General features: G+C 54.6%; 1 protein-coding gene across 4 annotated transcripts in view; it reads left to right on the top strand.

Moving 5' to 3' along the window:
• The window catches only part of CACNA2D2 (calcium voltage-gated channel auxiliary subunit alpha2delta 2), a 141,701-nt gene that overhangs the window by 16,731 nt on the left and 104,830 nt on the right, over nt 1-20,140 (top strand). For all 4 annotated transcript variants that reach the window (XM_058559186.1, XM_058559177.1, XM_058559185.1 and 1 more), the window contains exon 2: nt 12,552-12,633. In XM_058559186.1, coding sequence (XP_058415169.1) covers nt 12,552-12,633 — 82 coding nt within the window. The remainder of the gene's footprint in view (nt 1-12,551; nt 12,634-20,140) is intronic.

Raw genomic sequence — 20,140 nt, 5'->3', positions numbered from 1 at the left:
AATAAAGTAGGGTGAAAACTATGGGTTTGAGAGGGGGGTGGGGAAAATCCAGGAAGACTTCCTGGTGGAGGTGACTTGACCAGATAGAGGGAGGGAGGACAAGGCCAAAGAACAATGCTGGCTTTGGTGGGTTGGGTTCTTTTCTGGTCTTTGCTCTGCCTCTCCTCTGTACCTGGGTGTCCTCCGGGGGCCTCCCAGCTTTGCCCTGAGAAGGAACAGAGGACTCTGAGGGGGGTCTCTGTCCTCCTCAAAGCAGGAGGCCATAGTCGAGGACGCACACAGAGGACGGCTATTTGTGGCTCAGCAAGGATTTGACTCATGCTGGGGGATGGGGAGGATGTGCGAGAGGGGAGACAGGGACATGTGAATCACAGAATCTGACCAGAATGGTTGATGACTCGGGCCTAGCTTGCCACCTCCAGTCAGGCTTCAGCTACTGGTATGGGGCTGGAACAGGTGGCTGGAGCTTCTGGCTTCCTTCTGACTCACTTGGTAACCTCCACGGGTGTCTCAGCCCTACCATGCGCCTCTTGAGACCAGGCTCAGACGTGGCTCCCCCATCACAGCACCTGGCTGGGTACACAGAGGCTGTGTCGATATATCCACGTCCTCGCTGAACCTCAATTTACCCATTTGTTATTTAGTGGGCCTGGGCAGGGGTTACGTTTGCATTGAGCCTGACTACCTGGGGAACATGCTGGGGAGAGAGGGAGGTGCTGCAGACCCCAGAATGCCCACGATCTATGTCAGAGACTAGGGCAGGTGGCTCTGAACCTGGGGATCAGACTGTGGATCCTGGGCAGAGTGGCTGCAGATACCCTGTGTCCCTGGCCTGGACCCTTTGCTTTGCTCTGGGGAGGCCTCAGCTGGTTCATGAGCCCCTCTTGCTAAGTCCCAGCTCTAGATTGCTGGGAAATTTACAGATATTGACTCCTGGGTATTGGCACTTTGGAGACCCATGAGCCTCAGCTACCAGGGGAGTGGAGATAGATGATTCTGCTGCCACTGCAGTTTGAAAACCACCAACTCCATCCGTCCACAGATGGGAAACCGAGGCACAGAGAGGGAAGTGGGTGAGCCCAAGTCCTCAAAGCCCACAAAGCCCATGTCCTCTGGCCCCAGGAACCAAAATCTGAGTGTGCAGGAGAAGGCACCATGGGGCAGGGGTGGGTGGAAGTGATGGGCTGTCTGAGATGGGGACAGGGTGACAGAGAGGGTAGAGGACAGCCCGGGTCTGGGCCACTCTTTCCCCGCACTTTAATCTTGCTTCCTGGGAGAAGTGGCTGCTCCAGTACCAGGCTTTTCTGGGAGAGCCATGAATTATGCACGGAAGCCACAGGCCTGGGCAGGCCCATCTTAAATGAGCTTTAATAATTCATACGGAGAAGAGCCAGGGAAAGGGAGGGCCTCCTGGGCCAGACCTGGGGCGGCCACTGCTCTTCCAGCCCCTCCGCAGGCTTCCACTGCACACCTTACCTGCCCGCTCCTGTGGCTGGCCACACACACACTAGGGTAGGATGGTGGGGAGGCTGGCCACTACTCTGGAGAGGTGCATTCACTCAGCAAAGGGCCTGTTCTTCCAGGCTGGAGTGAGGAGCCTCCTCCCTCAAGGCTCACAGCCCACCAGAGACGGGCAGTGAACAAGAGAGAAGAGGTCTGATGGAATACTAGCTAAAACAGTAACCCCAGGGGGCACCTGGAAATCAGTTGCTGCTGGGTGGGGTGCAACTTAAAATGGGGGGGGAGGCAAGGTGCACTTCACTGAAGGAGGTGAGAAATGGACTTTTGAGGAGAGACTGAGCCAGGCAGAGGGAACAGCATGTGCAAAGGGCTGTGCAGGGAGTGCAGGAGTGTGTTCAAGCCGCAGTGAGGAGGCCAGTGTGGGCTGAGGAGCAAAATCAAGGAGGCCATTGGGAGTACAGCCACTGGACAGATTTTACCTTTCCACTGGTGCCATGGAGCTGCAGCATGTTGTTGACAGAGGAGAGACACGATTCCAACAGGACACTCTGGCTGCGTGTGGAGCTGAGTAGACCAGGGGAGATGGATGCGAGGGCAGAAGCTGAAGACCAGTGAGCTGGCAACTGCACTTGTCCTGCAGAGAGCTGATGGTGGCCCAGACCAGGCTGGGCGCCAGGGAGGTGGTAGGCAGTGGGCAGATTCGGGCACGTTGTGCAGGTGGAGCCGACAGGCCTTGGTGAGAGATTGGATGTGGGTGGGAGAGAAAGCAGGTTCCAGGTCACCCTGAGGCTTTTTTACCTGAATGGAGGGAGCTGCCATCAGCTGAGTCAGGGGAGGCAGGGTGTGGCTTAGAGAAGGGGAGTGAGGATCCAGAGGAAGGGCAAGGTCTGGACTTTGGACACATTCAGTTTAAGAGGCCCATTAGACATCCAAGTGCCTGTGCCACGCCTGCAGCTGGGCATTCAAGACTGGCTTCCTGAGGAGAGGTGTGTGTCATCCTGATTGGTGTTCGTTAGCTGTGTGACCTTGGGCACGTCCCTCAATTGCACTGTGCCTCAGTTTTCCCCTCTGAGGACTGGGGATGATGATCTGACTGCTGTGAAGTGAATTAAGGCAGTGCAGTGGGAACCTTGGCCTGTCACTGCTATGACGCAAGCCCCAGGTGAGAAGGCCCCAATCAGCCCCCTTGGTAAATGGATCCCCAAATGGCCCGTGGAGGCCTCAGGCCACCCCTCCTTGGGCAGAGAGGGAAACTGAGACCTGGAGAAAGCAAACCACAAAGGGGGGTGTGGACCACAGAGCAGGGTCTGGTATGCAGCAGGGGCTGGAGGAGAGACAGCGCCGGGGCCCCTCCCCACCCAGGCCATCACCCTGGCCCAGCCCTCCAACCTGGGTCTGGGGTCTCTATCCCAGCCTCTCCCACAAACCAGCTTTGTCTGTCCTGCTCCACACCTCATTCTGTCTCCCCTGTCCCTTGGTGCTATCCCCAGCCCCTCTCCTAGTCCCACAGGGGCTGCGGGGCAGAAGTCACTCTCGTGGAAGCTGGAGCAGCCCCCCATAGGGGCTTCTCCCTGCTGCTGGAAAACCCCAGACCAGGCTCGGTGAGGAGGGTGCTGCTGAGGGGCCGCTCAGGAACCCTGTGGCTCTGGGTGTGACAATACTGATGTACAACCATCTCGTGCTGCCTCGGTTCACTTTCTAGCGTAGTTACCTGAGGCCCGCACAGCAAACATGGAAGAAACAGAAGTTAGGCTCAGATGGGCTTTCCAAGCTGTCCTCCTGACCCCCTCTGAGAGACCTCCTTTCCCTTCTCAGCCCACGTGTCCCTGGCTTGCCTCATCTATGTGGTCCTCCCTGACTGCTGGTGTCCCTGTGTGCCTTTGATCCTGCCCTGATAGTGGTGAGTGAGGTAGAGTGCTGTGGCCATTTGCTGTGTGAGCCTGGACACTCTCCATCCCACTCTGACAAATGGGCTGCCTGGCTCTAGGCCTTCTCCTGCTCTCAGCTCCCCCACTCCCCCCATCAGGCTATTAGGAGTAAATACGGGGCTGGACCTGGCGCCCTAATTAAAGCTGGATGACTGTTCACTGTTAGTCTGATGGGGGAGGCACAGGTTTACTGCCTCCCAGCCAAGAGCCAACTAGAAGGAAAAGCTTTTTCCCCGGCAAAGAAAGGGAAGAGACAGCTCCGTAATTAATAACCTCATTAAGGAGCAGTATTTGGGCAGGGTCCCAAGACACACATAGTCGAGGCTGATGCATTTGGACTAATTCAAGCTTCGACAGCATCAGCCCCTCCCCAGCTCCACAGGATCTCTGAGGATCCCCGGTGATAAGTGGGCTGCCTTCATCGCTGTGTGCATGGGTTGGGCTGGGGAGGTGGGGACGGTGCTCTTGGGGGCACCGTGTTGCTCACACTAGGAGTCCCTTTAGCTGAATAGCAAATCCGTTGAAGATGAGCCAGTCCCTTTGAGTCCTGTGCCTCAGTTTACCTGCTTGTGAAGTGGTGGATCACTGTGGATCACCATGAATCAGCTGAGCCAGCATGCTCCCCTCTCACCCTGGCCTCAGTTTTCCCTCTGTGGTTTGTGCAGTGCAAGGCAGTGCTTACTGGTCTCCATACCTCTAGGCACTCTGGTCTCTACCGCATGGAGTGGCTAGGCCCAGTTGGCCTCTCGAGAGTGAGTGACCTTGGCTAGACTTGCCCTCTGGCAGCCCTGTTGTTCTTAGGAGGCTGTGATCAAATCAGGGTCGAAGGCCCTACCCTGGGCTTTGAGCCCCAAAAGATGCCAAGGCCCAACAGTCTTTTCTGCAGAGAAGACAAGCAAGAAGGATGCTTTGATCACGGGAGGTCTTGCCCTTCCCGAAGGCTCTCCCCTGTGTCAGGGTCTCTGAGGCAGTGCAGGGGGAGCTGCAGCCCACCTGGAAACCCCAGTCTAAGGAGGAGGCACAGCCATCCTGTGCTTAGTGAGCTGCAGGTCTGAGGAAGGAGATTGGACTGTGGAGAGAGCAACGCCCCCCTCCAGATGGGTCTGTGTGCACATGAATATGTGGGACAGTCATCACTGCTAGCATCCCTTCCATGGGGCAGTAGTTTCCGCCTGCCTCCTCTTTGGGTCCTGGGAGGTGGACAAGTGGTGAGCTTTATCTCCATTTTCCAGATGGGAAAACTGAGGCCTAAGAGGGCACATCTGGTCCAAGGTCTCAGATGAGCCAGGGCTGGATCTAGGCACTCAGTCTAGGTAGAGAGGGATATTCACCTGAGTGGTCAGGGAGGACTCCCTGGGGGAGGTGGCTCTGGAGATGCCACGATTGTGGGGTGCAGCCTTGAACTTCCTGCTGTTTGCAGCAGGGCTGTGGCCTAGGCGAGGGGCTGGCCGCGTCCCAAACCCTGGTTCAGCAGGGGCTACAGCTGCTGTCTGAGCTTCCCGTGGCTGTTGGGGGAGGCACACCCTTTCCCAGCTGGGATGGGAGAGTGGCCCCCTGGCCCACCCACCAGTTAGCCTCCCTTCCTGAGACGGGATCAGCCTAACACGGAGGCCCTCTAGTCGGGCTCTTTTGTATTCCCTTCATGCCTGTGTCTCTCTGTCTGTCTTTCCCATACCTGCCCCCTCCTGCCCTATCTTTTTTTCTTTCCTCTTCAGTAGACTGTGAAGGTACCAAGGTGGGAGGCAGCTGGCCAGCTGAAATATAATCAGAATAATTAAATAGCGCTTTATTTTAGATCATTGCCTCCCCCAGAGCTGGGGGAATAATTGGCCAGCCTGTCATGAGAGAAGCAGGAGACCTGTGGGCCCCCACTATTGCCAAGTTTGGTTCATGGTGCCCTGGCAGCAAGTGGCCTCCACTGTGCCTGCTCCCCCACACCCCTCACCTGCCCCAGCCTAGTCCTGCCCTGCCATCCTCCCCTCCTGCTTCACCTGCTGTTCTACACTCAGCCTCCACCCCCAACTGCGGCTGCCCTGCTGAGCTGTGGGGAGGGCTGTAGACTGTAGGCCCCAGTGGAATGGGGTTTTTCCAGGCAGTCTGCCTGGTGGAAGCAGCCTGCAGCAGGGCTTTGATGGCAAAAAATGCCTCCTTAGGAGTGGCGAGAAGACTTGCAGAGGCAGAGGTTGGGGATCCCGATGCCCTCGCCCCTCCTAGGCCTTGGCGTCTCCTGGCCCTACCCCTTCTGCTCTTGAACAAAGCCTTCCCCTTCCCTTCTCACCCCTCTGCAGAGTCCGGCCGCCCACACCCACCCATGCCCTCTGAGAGTGAACCTGCAGTGTCACCTGTCTCTGGTTTTTTGATTTGTTTAATTATAGATGAGTTTTCTGCATAATTTATTCCAAAAGACTGGATTATACTGTACAATTAAATCACATTCTGATCAACAACTTCAGGTATAAAATTAACAACTGGCAACAGTTTAATCTATGCTGCTGCATCTGCACACAGGCTCTTTCCCTTCCCCCCATCCCTCTCCGCCCTCCTCCTCCTTCCCGCATCCCTGTCCCCACCCCCTTCCTCCCCTCCTCCTCTCTGCTGTCTTCTCTTACCTACTCCTCCTGCCCCCGCCCCTCCCCTCTGGGGGATCCTGCACAGCCGACCTCAGAGCTGGAGGCCTCCACTTGACTGCTCTGTAGTTTGACCTCGGCCTCCCCAGCTGGAGGAGGTCTCAGTGGTTCTGTCTGCTAAAGCGGGTCCTTAGCCCCAGCTCCTCACCCCACACGTGGATGCCTTTGCTCCCTTGCCTGATGGTGACAACCCCTCTTCCCTCACATACTCCTCTTGGTTCTGAAACGTGCCCTGAAGACTAAGGCTGGCGTCCTACAGCACCTAGTGTCATCTCTCCGCTTGGCTGCCCTCAGCCTGCCGGTCCTGGGACACATGCATCTTTGCCCCGTGCCTGCTTCAGGCCTCCCTCAGCCTGGGGAGCAGGAGGTTGAAGGAAGCCGTTAGGAGGATCCTTTCCACAGCAGCCTCCCTCTGTGCTCCATCCCCCCGAGTGCAGGCATTCATGGAAGGTTCCCTGAGCGCTGGGAGTGGGGGCTGGATTGAACATGCTTCTAGCCCTCAGGGGACTGCTCAATAATAATACTGCCCATCAATGTTGCTCTGTGGATTTGGCCATTAAAGTTCTTCAGCCAAATCAGTTGCATTTCTGTATGCTAATAACGAACTAACAGAAAGAGAGCTCAAAAAGATAATACCATTTACAATTGCATCAAAAAGAATAAAATATCTAGGAATAAATCTTACCAAGGAAGTGAAAGATCTATACAATGAAAACTACAAGACATTATTGAAAGAAATCGATGATGACATAAAGAAATGGAAAGACATCCCATGCACGTGGATTGGAAGAATAAACATAGTCAAAATGTCTATATTACCTAAAGCAATCTACAGATTCAATGCAATCCCAATCAGAATCCCAATGACATTCTTCACGGAAATAGAAAAAAGAATACTAAAGTTCATATGGGGCAACAAAAGACCCCGAATAGCTAAAGCAATCCTAAGAAAAAAGAACAAAGATGGAGGCATCACAATCCTTGATTTCAAAACATACTACAAAGCAATAGTAATCAAAACAGCACGGTACTGGTACAAAAACAGACACACAGATCAATGGAACAGAATTGAAAGCCCAGAAATAAAACCACACATATATGGACAGCTAATTTTTGACAAAGGAGCTAAGAACATACAATGGAGAAAGGAAAGTCTCTTCAATAAATGGTGTTGGGAAAACTGGACAGCCACATGCGAAAGAATGAAAGTGGACCATCGGCTATCGCCATTCACAAAAATTAACTCAAAATGGATCAAAGACCTGAAGATGAGACCTGAAACTATAAAACTCATAGAAGAAAATATAGGCAACACACTATTTGACATTGGTCATAAAGGAATCTTTTCGGATGACGTGCCTACCCAGACTAGGGAAACTAAAGAAAAAATAAGCAAGTAGGACTTTATCAGATTAAAGAGCTTCTACAAGACAAACAAAACCAGAATCAAGATGAACAGACAACCCACCAGCTGGGAGAAAATATTTGCAAAACATATATCTGACAAGGGGTTAATCTCCATAATATATAAAGAACTCACACAACTGAACAACAAAAAAACAACCCAATCAAAAAATGGGCAGAGGAAATGAACAGACACTTCTCCAAAGAAGATATACGGATGGCCAATAGGCACATGAAAAGATGTTCAACGTCACCAATCATCAGGGAAATGCAAATCAAAACAACACTAAGACATCACCTCACGCCCGTTAGAGTGGCTATAATCACCAAGACAAAAAAACAACAAATATTGGAGAGGATGTGGAGAAACAGGAACCCTCATACACAGCTGGTGGGAATGCAAACTGATGCAGCCTCTATGGAAAGCGGTATGGAGATTCGTCAAAAAATTAAAAATAGAAATACCTTATGATCCAGCTATCCCACTACTGGGTATCTACCCAACAAACCTGAAATCAACAATCCAAAGAGGCTTATGCACCCCTATGTTCATTGCAGCATTATTCACTATAGCCAAGAAGTGGAAGCAACCTAAATGTCCCTCGACTGATGATTGGATCAAGAAGATGTAGTCTATATAGATACAATGGAATACCACTCAGCCATAAAAAAAGACAAAATCGTCCCATTTGCAACAACATGGATGGGCCTGGAGGGTATTATGTTAAGTGAAATAAGCCAGAAAGAGAAAGACAAACACTGTATGATCTCACTCATATGTGGAATATAAACCAACACACGGACAGAGAAAACTGTATTGTGGTTACCAGGGGCAACGGGGGTAGGGGGTGGGCACAAGAGGTGAAGGGAGACATATATATGGTGATGGGCACACAAAAATGTACGACCCAAAATTTCACAATGTTATAAACTATTAAAACATCAATAAAAAAAACAAAACAAAACAAAACAAAAAAGTTCTTCAGCCAGTCATTATTACCCCTGTTTACAGATGGGAAAGCTGAGGTTCCAAGGGGAACATCCAGGGGCCGGCCGGGTGGTGCAAGCAGTTAAGTGCGCGCAGTCTGCTGCGGTGGCCCAGGGTTCGCCTGGTCAGATCCCAGGCGTGCACTGACGCACTGCTTGCCAAGCCATGCTGTGGTGGCATCCCATATAAAGTAGAGGAAGATGGACATAGATGTTAGCCTAGGGTCAGTCTTCCTCAGCAAAAAAGAGGAGGATTGGCATCGGATGTTAGCTCAGGGCTGGTCTTCCACACACACAAAAAGAACTTAGAACCAAGGGGAACATCCAAGGTCAGAGCTCTCGAGCTCACATAGTTGGCAGCGGTAGCCTCTCCCTGAGGCTTCCCACAGGCTGCGTTGTCCTGGAAGGGTGAGCTCCTGGAGCTGATGGAGCCCGGAGGGTAGGTCTGGCTTCTCTCTCTAGTATATGGCCCTGCACCCATCCTTGCCAGGGGCCTCAGTTTTCTTGTTTGTGGAGTTGGGGCACAGTGCCAGTACCTCCTAGGTTCAGGCATGTTGGAGGACATGGTGGTGCGAGGCTCTGTCCCCAGCTTCTCAGGCCCACACCAGTCATCATGCTGGCTGCGGCTCCTGGCTGCACGTGCCTCCTCCCAGATACTCTCTCCTCACTGTCTTGCTAATTTGGCACTTAGAGACACTTGGAGATAAGCAGTTTTCTCAATGAAGAGCGTGGAAAATCACAGGGATCTGGCGAGCCAGCAGATGGGTCTACCCTGTTGGGAAGGTGACCTATGGACCATACTGCCTGACCAAGGAGGCCTTGGCAGAGCCAGGCACGTGGGCCCAGGCCGATGGGAGCCCAGGCAGGGGTCAGTTTTCCTTTCACCCTTCGGGACTGTGGATCCTGATGCATCTCCCCATCCTTTCCCCCAATGCCCTTCTGCTGGAGCGAGGATGACTGTGCCTGGCCAGGGTTAGTCTTGGCTTGGTGGCTGGTTTCTCTGGCCTCGGGGCAGGAACACTGCACGTGCATAGTTGACTCCTGGCCTCCTCGGTCCCATGTGTCACCCCAGGGAGCCAGCACTGGGACACCAGCCAAACCCTGGAACCAGCAATTCATGTCTCTGTGATGATGAAATGAATGATCTATCATGTTCTTTTAAACTCTTGGACACACGTATTGCCTTCCTAATTGGGTTTGGGTTAGGTGAATAATCAGAATAACTTGTTTACCTGGGCGCTGTGCTGATGGGCAGTGTAGCTGGGGTCTACCCATCAGGCCCAGCATGCCAGACCAACGGCTAGAGCCACCCCTGGACCCCAGGAGGGTATGTGTGTCCTGATGTGTCATGGGTGGGACAGTCTCCATGGCCCATAGCTGAGTCTAGAGCTGCTCAGCTGGAGGTGGGAGTGGGGAGAGTGTGTGTGTCTGTGTGTGTGAGAGAGAGAAAGAGGAAGGGAGGGAGGAGAGAGGGAAGGAGAGTGAGTATGTGTGTGTCTGGGGAAGGATTGGACTTTATCCTGAGATTTGGCTCTTCTAAAACTTTTTTTAGTGTTGAAATAACCTTTTTGGATGAAACAATGGTGATTATAATAATAATGTGTTGTCTGAGCAAAATACAAATTTGGCATCTGTGTCTGTTCTTCCAATTAGTTTTCTTTTACTTATCCGTGAAATCCTTGAACCAAAGACCTATAGATACACTAGAAAAGAGTCAACAGCCTGGGGTCGAATCAGTGCCAAGCTAGTAAATGTTTACAGTTTGCTTTCCAGGCAAAAAACTGATGGGTGGCGTTTGCTGATTTCTGTGGTATAAATATTCCCACTATGGCGGATTTCAGGCTCCTAAGGTGATGACATTGGATGCAGAGATGGCACAAAGTGTATGCTGTTGGCTGTTGCTGACTCCAGCACTCCCCTGGGCCGAGTTCTGTGTTCACTTGTCCCTGGGTGAGTGACCTTGGGCAGGTCACTTAAAACCTCTGTGCTTCAGTTTCCTCATCTGTAAATTGGGGGTGATAATGTTTGCTTGTTTGTGAGGATTGAAGCGAGAGAGGAGATGACATGCTGGCACCACACCTTGGGTGCCCTTGTACATATTAGTCCCAGGAAGGATTATGGTTGGCATTCTGTCCCCTACACCAGTGAATGGCTGAAGTCAGGTTCGGGGCCAGGGCAGAGCTAATGGTTCCCCTTGGAGATCAACTCGTTGACCTCACCCATTCATGTGCCATCTGCCCAGCTGGACACAAGACTGTGCAGCAGCCCATCTCAACATTAGCGCCCCACCTCCAAGCTCTGTCTCAGGAGCACAAAACAGCCACCTGCCACACTGCCCATCCACAGCTGGGGCCAAGCGATCAGTGCCTGGTGGACAGGAGCCGGGGGCCAAGCAGGCTCTCCATTCTCCGCTGGGTTCTGCCTTCCCCCAACTGGCAGCTGAGGCCTGATTGCCCTTCGTAGCCTGGCCTCCGCCCAGGCTCAGGGTTAGCTTTTCGCCTGCTGGGGAGCGGAGGTGGGCATCAGGCTGTGGCTCAGCCAGCAGCAAGCCAAAGCTAATACCTCTTTCTTTTAATGTTGATTTTTTTTTCCATCACGGTCCTGACATTCAGCTTGGCAAATTGCAATTAGTGATCTGCCCACCTCCTGCTCTGAGTTCCCATGCCAACCTACCGGGGCGCACACAAGGCACAGGCCCAGCCCCCCAGTGACAAGCCTGAGGAGGGGTGTGGAGCAAGGGCCTGGGTAGAGGCTCAAGCTCTTCTGACCCAGGGAGCTAGGAGAGTCCTGGCCCCTAGTGGTGCTAGGGGAGGTAGGGCAGGCTGGCCCAGGGCAGGTGTTGGGGCCAGATGCAATCTCCTGGATCCCATGGCTCCTAGGGTATCCCTCTAGAGGCTGGGGCTGGTATCACCCCACCCCTACCTTGCTCTGTGGGGTGTGCTTGAACCATGGCGTATTTCAATCTTTGTGGTAATTCTCCTGTGAGCCCTCTCTGGAAAGGCCTCATTCTGGGTCTGGTGGGATGGGGAAGTTGAGGTGCCCTTCAGACGGAGTAGGGCGGGGGCCTTGGTCACAGCAGAGTGCCTTTGGCAGTGTGGAGAATGTCTGTGTGGCTAGCCCCTGGCAAGGACTGGTGTGATTTTGCTCATCTGATCTGGCACTGCCTGAAGAGGGGGTCACGGTTAAAGCCTGGACAGGCCTCTCCGCAGATGCCATCCCTGTTCATGGGTGTGGGCTGAGAATACAGGGCCGTGTGACCGCCTGCCCATCCTGTCCACTCACAAAGATCCCTGTGCAGCACCCTTAACCCACCTGTTCTCATGTGTCCTTTTCATACCCTATGAGGTAGCCCCATATTATCCCTGCTTTCCAGAGGAAGAAACTGAGACACAGATGGGTTGAAACAAGCGCAGGGGGGCACCAGTGCAAAGGAGACCTGCTCAGGCTGGTGGCTCAGGTGAAGGGTTCGTGGGGCTTGCTGGGCCCCCAGAAAGGGGTGGATGGTCTGAACTGACCCGAGGGTGGGCGGTTCATGTGGGTCATCCAGTGATGAACCTCAGATAAGCATCTGTTCACCAGGGTGCTGGAAAGGCAAGGGCCATCTGAGCTGGAAGCTCTCCATGTCCACTGTTCAGATGAGGTCCAGAGGGGCAGGGATCTACCTCAAGTTACACAGTGACTTGGTGGTGGCAGCAGTGACTCGTGTTTTCCCCCCTTCCCCAGGACCCACCCAGCCTTGGGGACAGAAGGCTCTAAGATCTAGCAGACACCACCTGGCCCACTGACATCTCCCTCCTCCCTGGTGTCCAGAGTCCCCATGTTCAAAGTAGCAGCATCAAGGGCCGGCTCTTCACGGTGAAAAATAGTCTCCCTGCAGGCTTCTTGGAGCTGCTGGCCTCCCTCAGTGCATTTAAACTCCAGTCCACTCTCCTCCCTGGCTGTCCGACAGTACATGAGGAGAGCCGGGCCACCGGATCTAGACTTCAAAGGGAGTCACAGGCGCACCCTGGCTCCTAGCCTCTCTTTCTCCTCTAGTGAAAACGGGGTTCTGAAGGGGCAGTGGCTGGTCAGCCCTAGGTGGCCGGGGCTAGGCTGTTCCAGCACTGGGCGGATCCTCTGACGCCTCTCTCCTCTCTGCATGCAGGATGCAGCACTGGGCCCGGCGCCTGGAGCAGGAGATCGATGGCGTGATGCGGATCTTTGGGGGTGTCCAGCAGCTCCGCGAGGTAAGCCCGGTGCCACTGGCTGTTCCTTCAGGGACCCTCTTCCAAGTGGGAATGGGGAAGGGCTTCAGAAATAAGGAGTGAGGAAGGTTTGGCATTGTCAAGGACCTGGTGTGGTGCGGTCCCTGGTTGGATCCACGGGGGAGGTAGGGAAATAACTAGAAAAACAGCAACTCCTCCTCTGGGTCATGGCGTGCTCTTCCCAAGGTGACTGTGTTGAAGTGGTACCCAGTCAGCTCTGATGCCAGGGTGTTGTGTGTATCAGGTTTTCAGTTAGGTGAGGTCTGTGTGTGAGGCAGTGCCTGGGGCGGGAGCCCAGGCCCTGGAGGGTCCGGTGGATGCAGCTGTGCATGGAAGCCAGAGGGACTGTCCACGCAGTGAGTTGAGTGGCCAGGCAACAACCCCGGAGAGCAGCGCTGCCCGCTCAAGGTGCTGCAGCATGAGACAGGTGGAGAGCCTGTGCTTGGTGAGATGAGGCATCAAGGGGCGGGAGGGGTGATTGATTAGGCGCGAGCAACCACATTCATCCTGGGAGATTATGTTAATGTTTGAAATAGTGATGTGAAGAGCAGGCCATCCGTCACCTCCAGAAGGCTGCAAAATGTGTCGTTGTCAGGCCATGGGCTCCTGAGCCGTCGCTCTTTATGTGGAAATGCAGAGGCTTGGGGAGTTGAGCTCTTGAAGTGGTTGGGGTGAGACCCCTGGGTACATGTGGGACTTCGAGGAGCTCGTTGCTGGGGCTTGGGCTAGGAGGTGCAACCAGAACTGAGCAGGGGATTAATGGGGATCTCCTGCTGATGGGGGCCTGGGAACAGCAGAGTAAATGGAGTTGCCGTTGCTGGTTCAGCCGAGAGTCCAGGCCTAGGGCTCAGTGATTAGATACTCCACGGTGTTCCTGCCATCCCTCCTGGTCACAGCCAGGGTCAACAGATGTAACCTCCGGAGGGCAGCTACCATGGGGTGTTGTCCTCAGTCCTTTCCCCGTGCTTAGCTTATAGCAGGCACCCAAGAAATGGGGGTGGCAGAGAGTGTGTTGACATTGACTATGGCTATAGGATGGAGCTGATCAGAGGTGGCTAACGAGGTGGTAACATGGCAAGGAGGGGGAGTCCAGGTCTGGAGGTCTGAGCCATCAACTTGTTGGATGTCCTCTCCCTGCTGACGCAGCCTATCTGCACCTCCCTTTCCTGATTGCTGGGCTTGAATTGCAGTAACCTCCATCCCACTCTCTTTCTGTGAACTCTCAATGACTCAGCTGTGCTCAGAGGCCGGCAGAGCTTTCCAGAGAAGGCGCTGTAGGAAAAGCTGTTCTGGAACAGAAGTCAATTTATGCTCAGGAATAGTACCCGGCACTAGCTATGTTCTAAGTGGGCACTGCCAAGTGCAGCCATGTAGGCTACTGAAGAAATGATAGTTCCCTAGAAAGTGTGTCATGTGCCTTTCCGAGTTTTGTATTGGGACATAAGATGTACCCCACATAAGGAGTTAACTGTGCACCTCCAGTCAAGAATCTTCCATGCTTTGAATCCTCACTTGAGGACATTGTTTATTTTATAGTCATGGGCAACTCAGACCCTGAAAGTTTGCCAATGAAAAAATAATGTATGTGTTTCATGCCTGAGACTCAGGTCTGTCTGAACCACTGAGCTTCTTGAATGATGAGGACCAGAGATGGAATCCCGGCTCAGCGTACCCACTGTGTGTTGCTGGGTGAGTCTTGGACCCTCTCTGATCCTCATTCTTGGTCCATGGCGTGGCTAGGAGGTCTGGCTGGAGGATGAGGTGGTGAGAATGGTAATGGACAGGTTTCTGCTGAGGCAGAAACACCCCCTTTTGTAGAAATCAAATTTGAATTTTCCTCCTTGATCATTTTCACTCCTAGGATGTGTTGTTCCCTTCCTTTCTGACAGGAGTTGAGCAATTCCAGATACTTTCAGCAATGAGCACATCTTCCCCACCCCACCCCCCCAGAGGTAACCAAAGTCACGCAGCTGGCTTGTGGCAGAGCTGCTGGGGCTTGGACCCGGGGCTCCTGATTCCTGTTCTAGGGCGCTGCTCCTCCTCCGGCTATGCTTCCCATCTTGGAAGGGTGGGCAGGATGAGCCTAGGGAAGTGAGGAGCTGGGCTAGAGCAGGGACCATGCTTGGTGTGGCTGTGGCCAGCCTGGCAGGCAGGCAGAGAAGTGCTGACCTGGCGTTCCCTGCTCCTCCTGGCATCCCTCTGCCAATGACAGTTGCTGGCTCTCTGTCCTGCTCCAGTTTTTTCTCACCTGCTTCCTCAGCCTCTTATTTCCCGCTGACAGCTCTGGGGCTGCTTCTTGGCACAGGGCATTCTACTGAGATGGGCAACAGGGGAGCAAATGAAAAGTTCTGGAAGAAAAGGACAACCCCGTGGGAGCAGGAGAGAGCCAACCGGTCGGCTCCCCACCCCCACCCCGACTGAGCTACCTTGGCTGTCCTTCAAATGCACGTGAGAGGGCCGTGTGCCTAGCCCGTGCCCTCTCTGATGGGTCAGGAAGATGCTCGCAGCAGTACTCCTGTGGACCTTGGTGCTGCTGTGCCCAACTAACAGCTTCGCCCCCACTGGGGCCGCCTATCCCCAGGCCTCCCTGAGCTGATTCGGAGCTGCCCGCAAACACCTTGCAGCCGGAGTGATCCTGGCATCTGGGCCCCTGCATGTCTGCCCTCTCTCCCTGCCCAAGTCCTAAAGGCTGCCCCACCCCCAGAACCTGGGAGCCGCAAGAGCTGGCAGCTGCGAGAGTTCAGAAACTGTAGACAGTGGGGTTCGGGAGCATTTTCCTCACCTTGGCACTTTTCCTCTTCCCGACCTCACCATAACTCCACGGGGCATGGCTGGGTGCAGACTGTGGCCCATTTACAGGTTGGAAACCATGGCACACCTCGGTGGGGTGTGTGGGCTATCTGCGAAGACCCCATCATGTTTCCTTATCTAATGCCAGGGCCAACGCATAGTAGGAGTACCCACTGTGGCCCTGTGCTTGCATGCCATCCCCACCCCCATGCTTAGCCAGGCACCCCTGAGCCATGCCTCACTGGGTACCTCAGCCCCACCTCCCCCCAGCCCTGGTCTACTCTGCTGTGAACAGGCCACAAAAGTGTGGACCCTACTGTAGTTTGCCCCCTCCAGAGCCCCTGGAGGCTGAGTGAGGTCTCCTGAGCCCCTTCTCTACCCTCCTCCATCAGAACCATATTGTCACCATCCTGGTGGGGAGAGCAGAGAGCATATGCTTGGGCTCTGAGCTCATTTACATAATGAGGCTGATCAGGATGAATAATTCATCAGGTGCCTGGGGGTGCACAGGGGGAGGATGTGGAGACGGCTGGTCTCCCCACTCTGAAGACCAGGTCATTCTGATGGGTACAGCCAGGGTCCTACCCCCTCTGACTGGGTGTCAAGGGTAGAAGGGGAACAACTCTGGGGACCTTGTGGGAAAGCAAAGCAGGAGAGATTATAGTCAGACCTGAGGAAGAACCAGTGGCTCATCGGGTATGCCAGCTCTGAGATGGGTTCCTGACCTGGTGAGACACCTTCCTTGGAAGGTCTCTGCAGAAGGAAGTGAGAAGATCCTCTGTCTGGGGAGGGGGTCAGAGGTGAGAGAAGGCTGCCTGGGATGGGCCTGCTGGTCAGGGCAGAAATGACTTAGAACCCAGTCCACTTGCCTGGCTGCCTCAGTGCCCGTGATGGCCTTAGCCCAGCTGCATGCTGCTGGTACTCTCATGTCCTCTCATACAGTTGGAGAAACCAAGGTCCTGGCCGACTGTCTCCACCAGCCAGTCCCATCCTGGAGCCCCAACAGGCCAGTCCTGAGTGGTAGTGGGGTTGAGAAGTATCAAGGCAGAGGTGCAGGCCTGGGGCCTGCCTGGAGGAACCACCCTGGGGGAGCCCCTCCCCTGGATTGCTGAGCTGCATCCTCAGAAAGCAACATCCCAGGACTCAGAGATCCCTGACCCCAATCTCCTGCTCCCCTCCCCACTGCTGTGCTTCTCTGGACAGTCGTGGTGATTCAGACCGATAGCGTCTGTGTCCCCACTTCTGTAGGTAGCCAGGAATGGCATTTCTGAACCAGTGATGACGCCACAGACCCAGCCCATCTTGTCTGCCCCTGGCCGTCCCTGCACCCCATCTGCTCAGTGCTCCCTGGGAATGTGTAATTAATATTTGCAGAGTGCCACATCTGGAGCTGGCTCCTGGCAAGGACCTAAGTTTGGCCACGTTGAGGGCCGTTCTCCTGAGAGGCTTGGGGAGGCGGGGACAGGGCCCCTCTGTAGGTGCCTCTGAGACAGGCCTCTCCCTGTCCCCACCACGCCTCCCCCCAGCTGGTACCACCAACTCCTGAAACACATGCACACTCACACACTGGCTCATGGGGTGCTGGCCGAGGCCGTGGTTGGCTCCCATCTGGGGAGGGTCCTCTTCTGGGCATCTGGGCATCTCAGGCGGGGTTAGCAGGGTCCAAGAGAGCCAGAGAAGCTTAGAATCCTTGAGGGGCTGGGGAAGAGGAGGAGGAAGGAAGCTAGGGTGGGGGGAGGTGCCAGGGTATAGAAGCAGCCCTGGGAGGCCAGGAAAGGGGAGCTCAAGCGGTTGTGACCCCCAGACCCCACAGTGGGCCCTTCTATCAGAGCACTGTGGTTCTCATGAGCCCCGAGGGGCAGGCCTGCAGCTCCTTGGGCAGGCAGACCCCCACTCTCACAGGACCAGCATGGCTGTCCCTGCCGACGTGCTGAGTCAGGTGAGGGAGCCCCCTCAGGCCCGTCCCAGCCCCTCCCCACGGTTCCTGGAGCCTCAGAACCATCGTTCTAGGGGCTCTGCGCTTGCTTCCCATGCAGCCCCGTCCTCCTCCAGCCACCTCCCAGTGAGGCCCAACGTCGCCCTCTTCTCTCCTGTCGTAGATGATCGGGATGTGGGGCACGTCGGGGTGGGGGTGGTGGGGGGTGCGAGTGTGAAATATGCCTCTGGGTAGGGATCGCTGCCGCTCGCCTCCCTAAAAACCCACATATATTATTCTTTAATGGAAAGTTAATTGTCTTATTATTCCCTCCATATGGTCTTCTTGCTTGGCACCCAGCGGGGATGCATGGGGCTAAGGGGGGGCTCCTGGGAGGGCGTCTGAAACGTGGTGAGGCCACCGCTTGAGCATAATTGTGTCCACAGAGGCAGATGCATGGGAGCCCAGCCGAAGCCCTGCCTAGACCCCCTCTTTGTCCCTCTAGCCCAACCTGCTCCCTACCTCTTTCCTTCCCAGGCCCTGCCCTGGAGGTGGCCTCTTCTGGCACCCCCCACCCCACTGTAGGGTCTGGGAATGCTCTCTTCTCTACTGTGTGGGGAGACATAGAGTTGGAGGGGGGTGGTTGTTGCCCTCCTGCTTGCCCCCTCCCCCGACACATTCCATTGTCATCTGCAGGAGAAAATTCCATTTTTGAGAAGCTTTTCAAAAGCTGTTTCATCTGTGGCAGGAGCTCCTGCCTGAGGGCCAGCTGACTGACTTGGGTCTTCCGCACCCGTTCTATACAACTTCCCCACTAGAGAGGGCATATGTGGAGGTCAGTGATGGGGGGAGGGCTGCCCCGAAACACCTGGCCCAGGGGCCCTGGCTCATGTTGGTCATGCCTACCATAGGCACCAGCCACCTGGAGCCTCCCCCACCCCTTTGGCTCCTCCAGAGCTGCTGGGGCTGAGCCGGTATCCATGCCCTTCTCAGCCCCTGCCCTCTCCCAGGCCTCCCCTCTTCCTGTTCCCCGGAGTCGAGGGTGTTAGGTCAGAGCAGCCTCACAGCAGGTGGAGGATACCGTGATAGGAAGGTCCCCAGAGGGGCATAAGTGAGTGGTTGCATCCATGGCCAATTCAGAGCCCCTTGCTCCTGGAGTCTGGCCAGGGAAGGCTGGGGCAAGGAGCCCTGCTAGGTGGCTTCTGGGGTTCTGAGAAAGCCTCAGCAAGGAGTTGCTGCCCAGGTTCCTGTGGAGGTTGTGAGTGTGGAGGGGATGCGTCTGTGGGAGAGGCATCTCTGGGTGGGATCAGCAGACCCATGGCTGGTGGTATAGGCGTGGGAGAGGGGCCACCAGCTTCCAGCTTGTGGCAAGAGGTCACCGTGGGGCCACATCCAAGGTCAGTTCGCAGGGAATAGGGAACATCTCAGGGCAGGAGAGAAGAGCTGTGCATTCTGAAGGTGGGACCTGTCTGAGGTCCCACAGCTGGTAAGTGGCAGAGCTGGAATTTGAACCTGGAGTCTGCCATGGCAGCAACTGAATGGTGGGTGGGAGTGGAAAGAATGAAATGGGCAAGAGTGGCAGGGCTGGGCCTTCCCACCCTATGGGACCTGGGCCATGTTCTCCTGCCTCTCTGAGCCTTGGTTCCCCCATCCATGAAATGGGAATCTGAGCAGCTCTGTCCTCATGGGAGACGTGAGGATCTCAAGGGAGCAAGGGCAAGGAAAGTCTGCAGATACCTGCAAATGTGGGGGTGCCTTTGTGCCACCCCTATTATTAATTGCCTGCCCTTCCAGGAGTTGGTCACAGTTTTGGAAAGTTCAGATGCCCAAGGTATAGCCTTTGCTTGTCTCAGCTCAGGAGTTTCGAGATCAGTTCCCTCTTCCCTGCTGTCTTAGTCTGCTATGTCTTTAGGCTGCTATGACAGAACACCATAGACTGGATGGCTTATAAACAATAAAAATTTATTTCTTATGGCTCTGGAGGCTGAGAAGTACAAGATCAACGCATCAACAGATTAGGTTTCTGGTGAAAGCCCACTTCCTGGTTGATAGAAGGCTATCTTCTCGCTGTGTCCTCGCAGGGTAGAAGGGGTAAAGGATCTCTCTGGGGTCTCCTTTATAAAGGCACTCATCCCATTCACAGGGGCTCCACCTTCATGACCTAATCACCTCCCAAAGGGCCCACCTCCAAATATCATCACACCGGGGCTTAGTTTTCAGCATATGAATTTTGGAGGGACACAAACATCCAGTCAGCAGCACCTGCTGACCATGACATCTTTTGGGGACCTTACTGGGAGAGGCACAAAGGCCACCAGGGCTTGAAGAAAACAGGGCCTCTGGGCCTGGGAAGTGAGCCAGCTGCAAAGGCACCCTTGCGGAGGAGGCGGGTGGAGGTGAAGGGAAGGGACCCGACTCCCCAGAAGAGTCCTATCAAATCAGTCAGCCAGTTGGCAGCTTGTCTCCCAGGCCCCATGGGCTCAGAGAAGGGCATGGGGCTTGGCTGGCAGTGGAGTAGGGATCGTAGGAAGCTACTGAGCTCTGGGCCAGCCCCAGGTACTAGCATTGGGATGAGGAGGTTAATGGGTCAGAAAATGGAGTGGCCAAGGCCGGGGCTGAGGATCAGGGGTTCTTGAGGGTCGCAGCTCCAGGGATCTCGGGAAAGTTTTTTGACTGGGGTCCCTCAGTTTAAGAAAGAGATAATCTCACAGGCGATTAGAACCTCACTGGGGAGCAGGCAGCATCTCTGTCTATGGAAGTTTTGGTTGAGAACCTGTGGCTTTG

This window comes from Diceros bicornis, chromosome 2 (genome assembly GCF_020826845.1).
Source record: "Diceros bicornis minor isolate mBicDic1 chromosome 2, mDicBic1.mat.cur, whole genome shotgun sequence".
Classification (NCBI taxonomy): Eukaryota; Metazoa; Chordata; class Mammalia; order Perissodactyla; family Rhinocerotidae; genus Diceros; species Diceros bicornis.
This window is presented reverse-complemented; position numbering and strand designations above follow the sequence as displayed.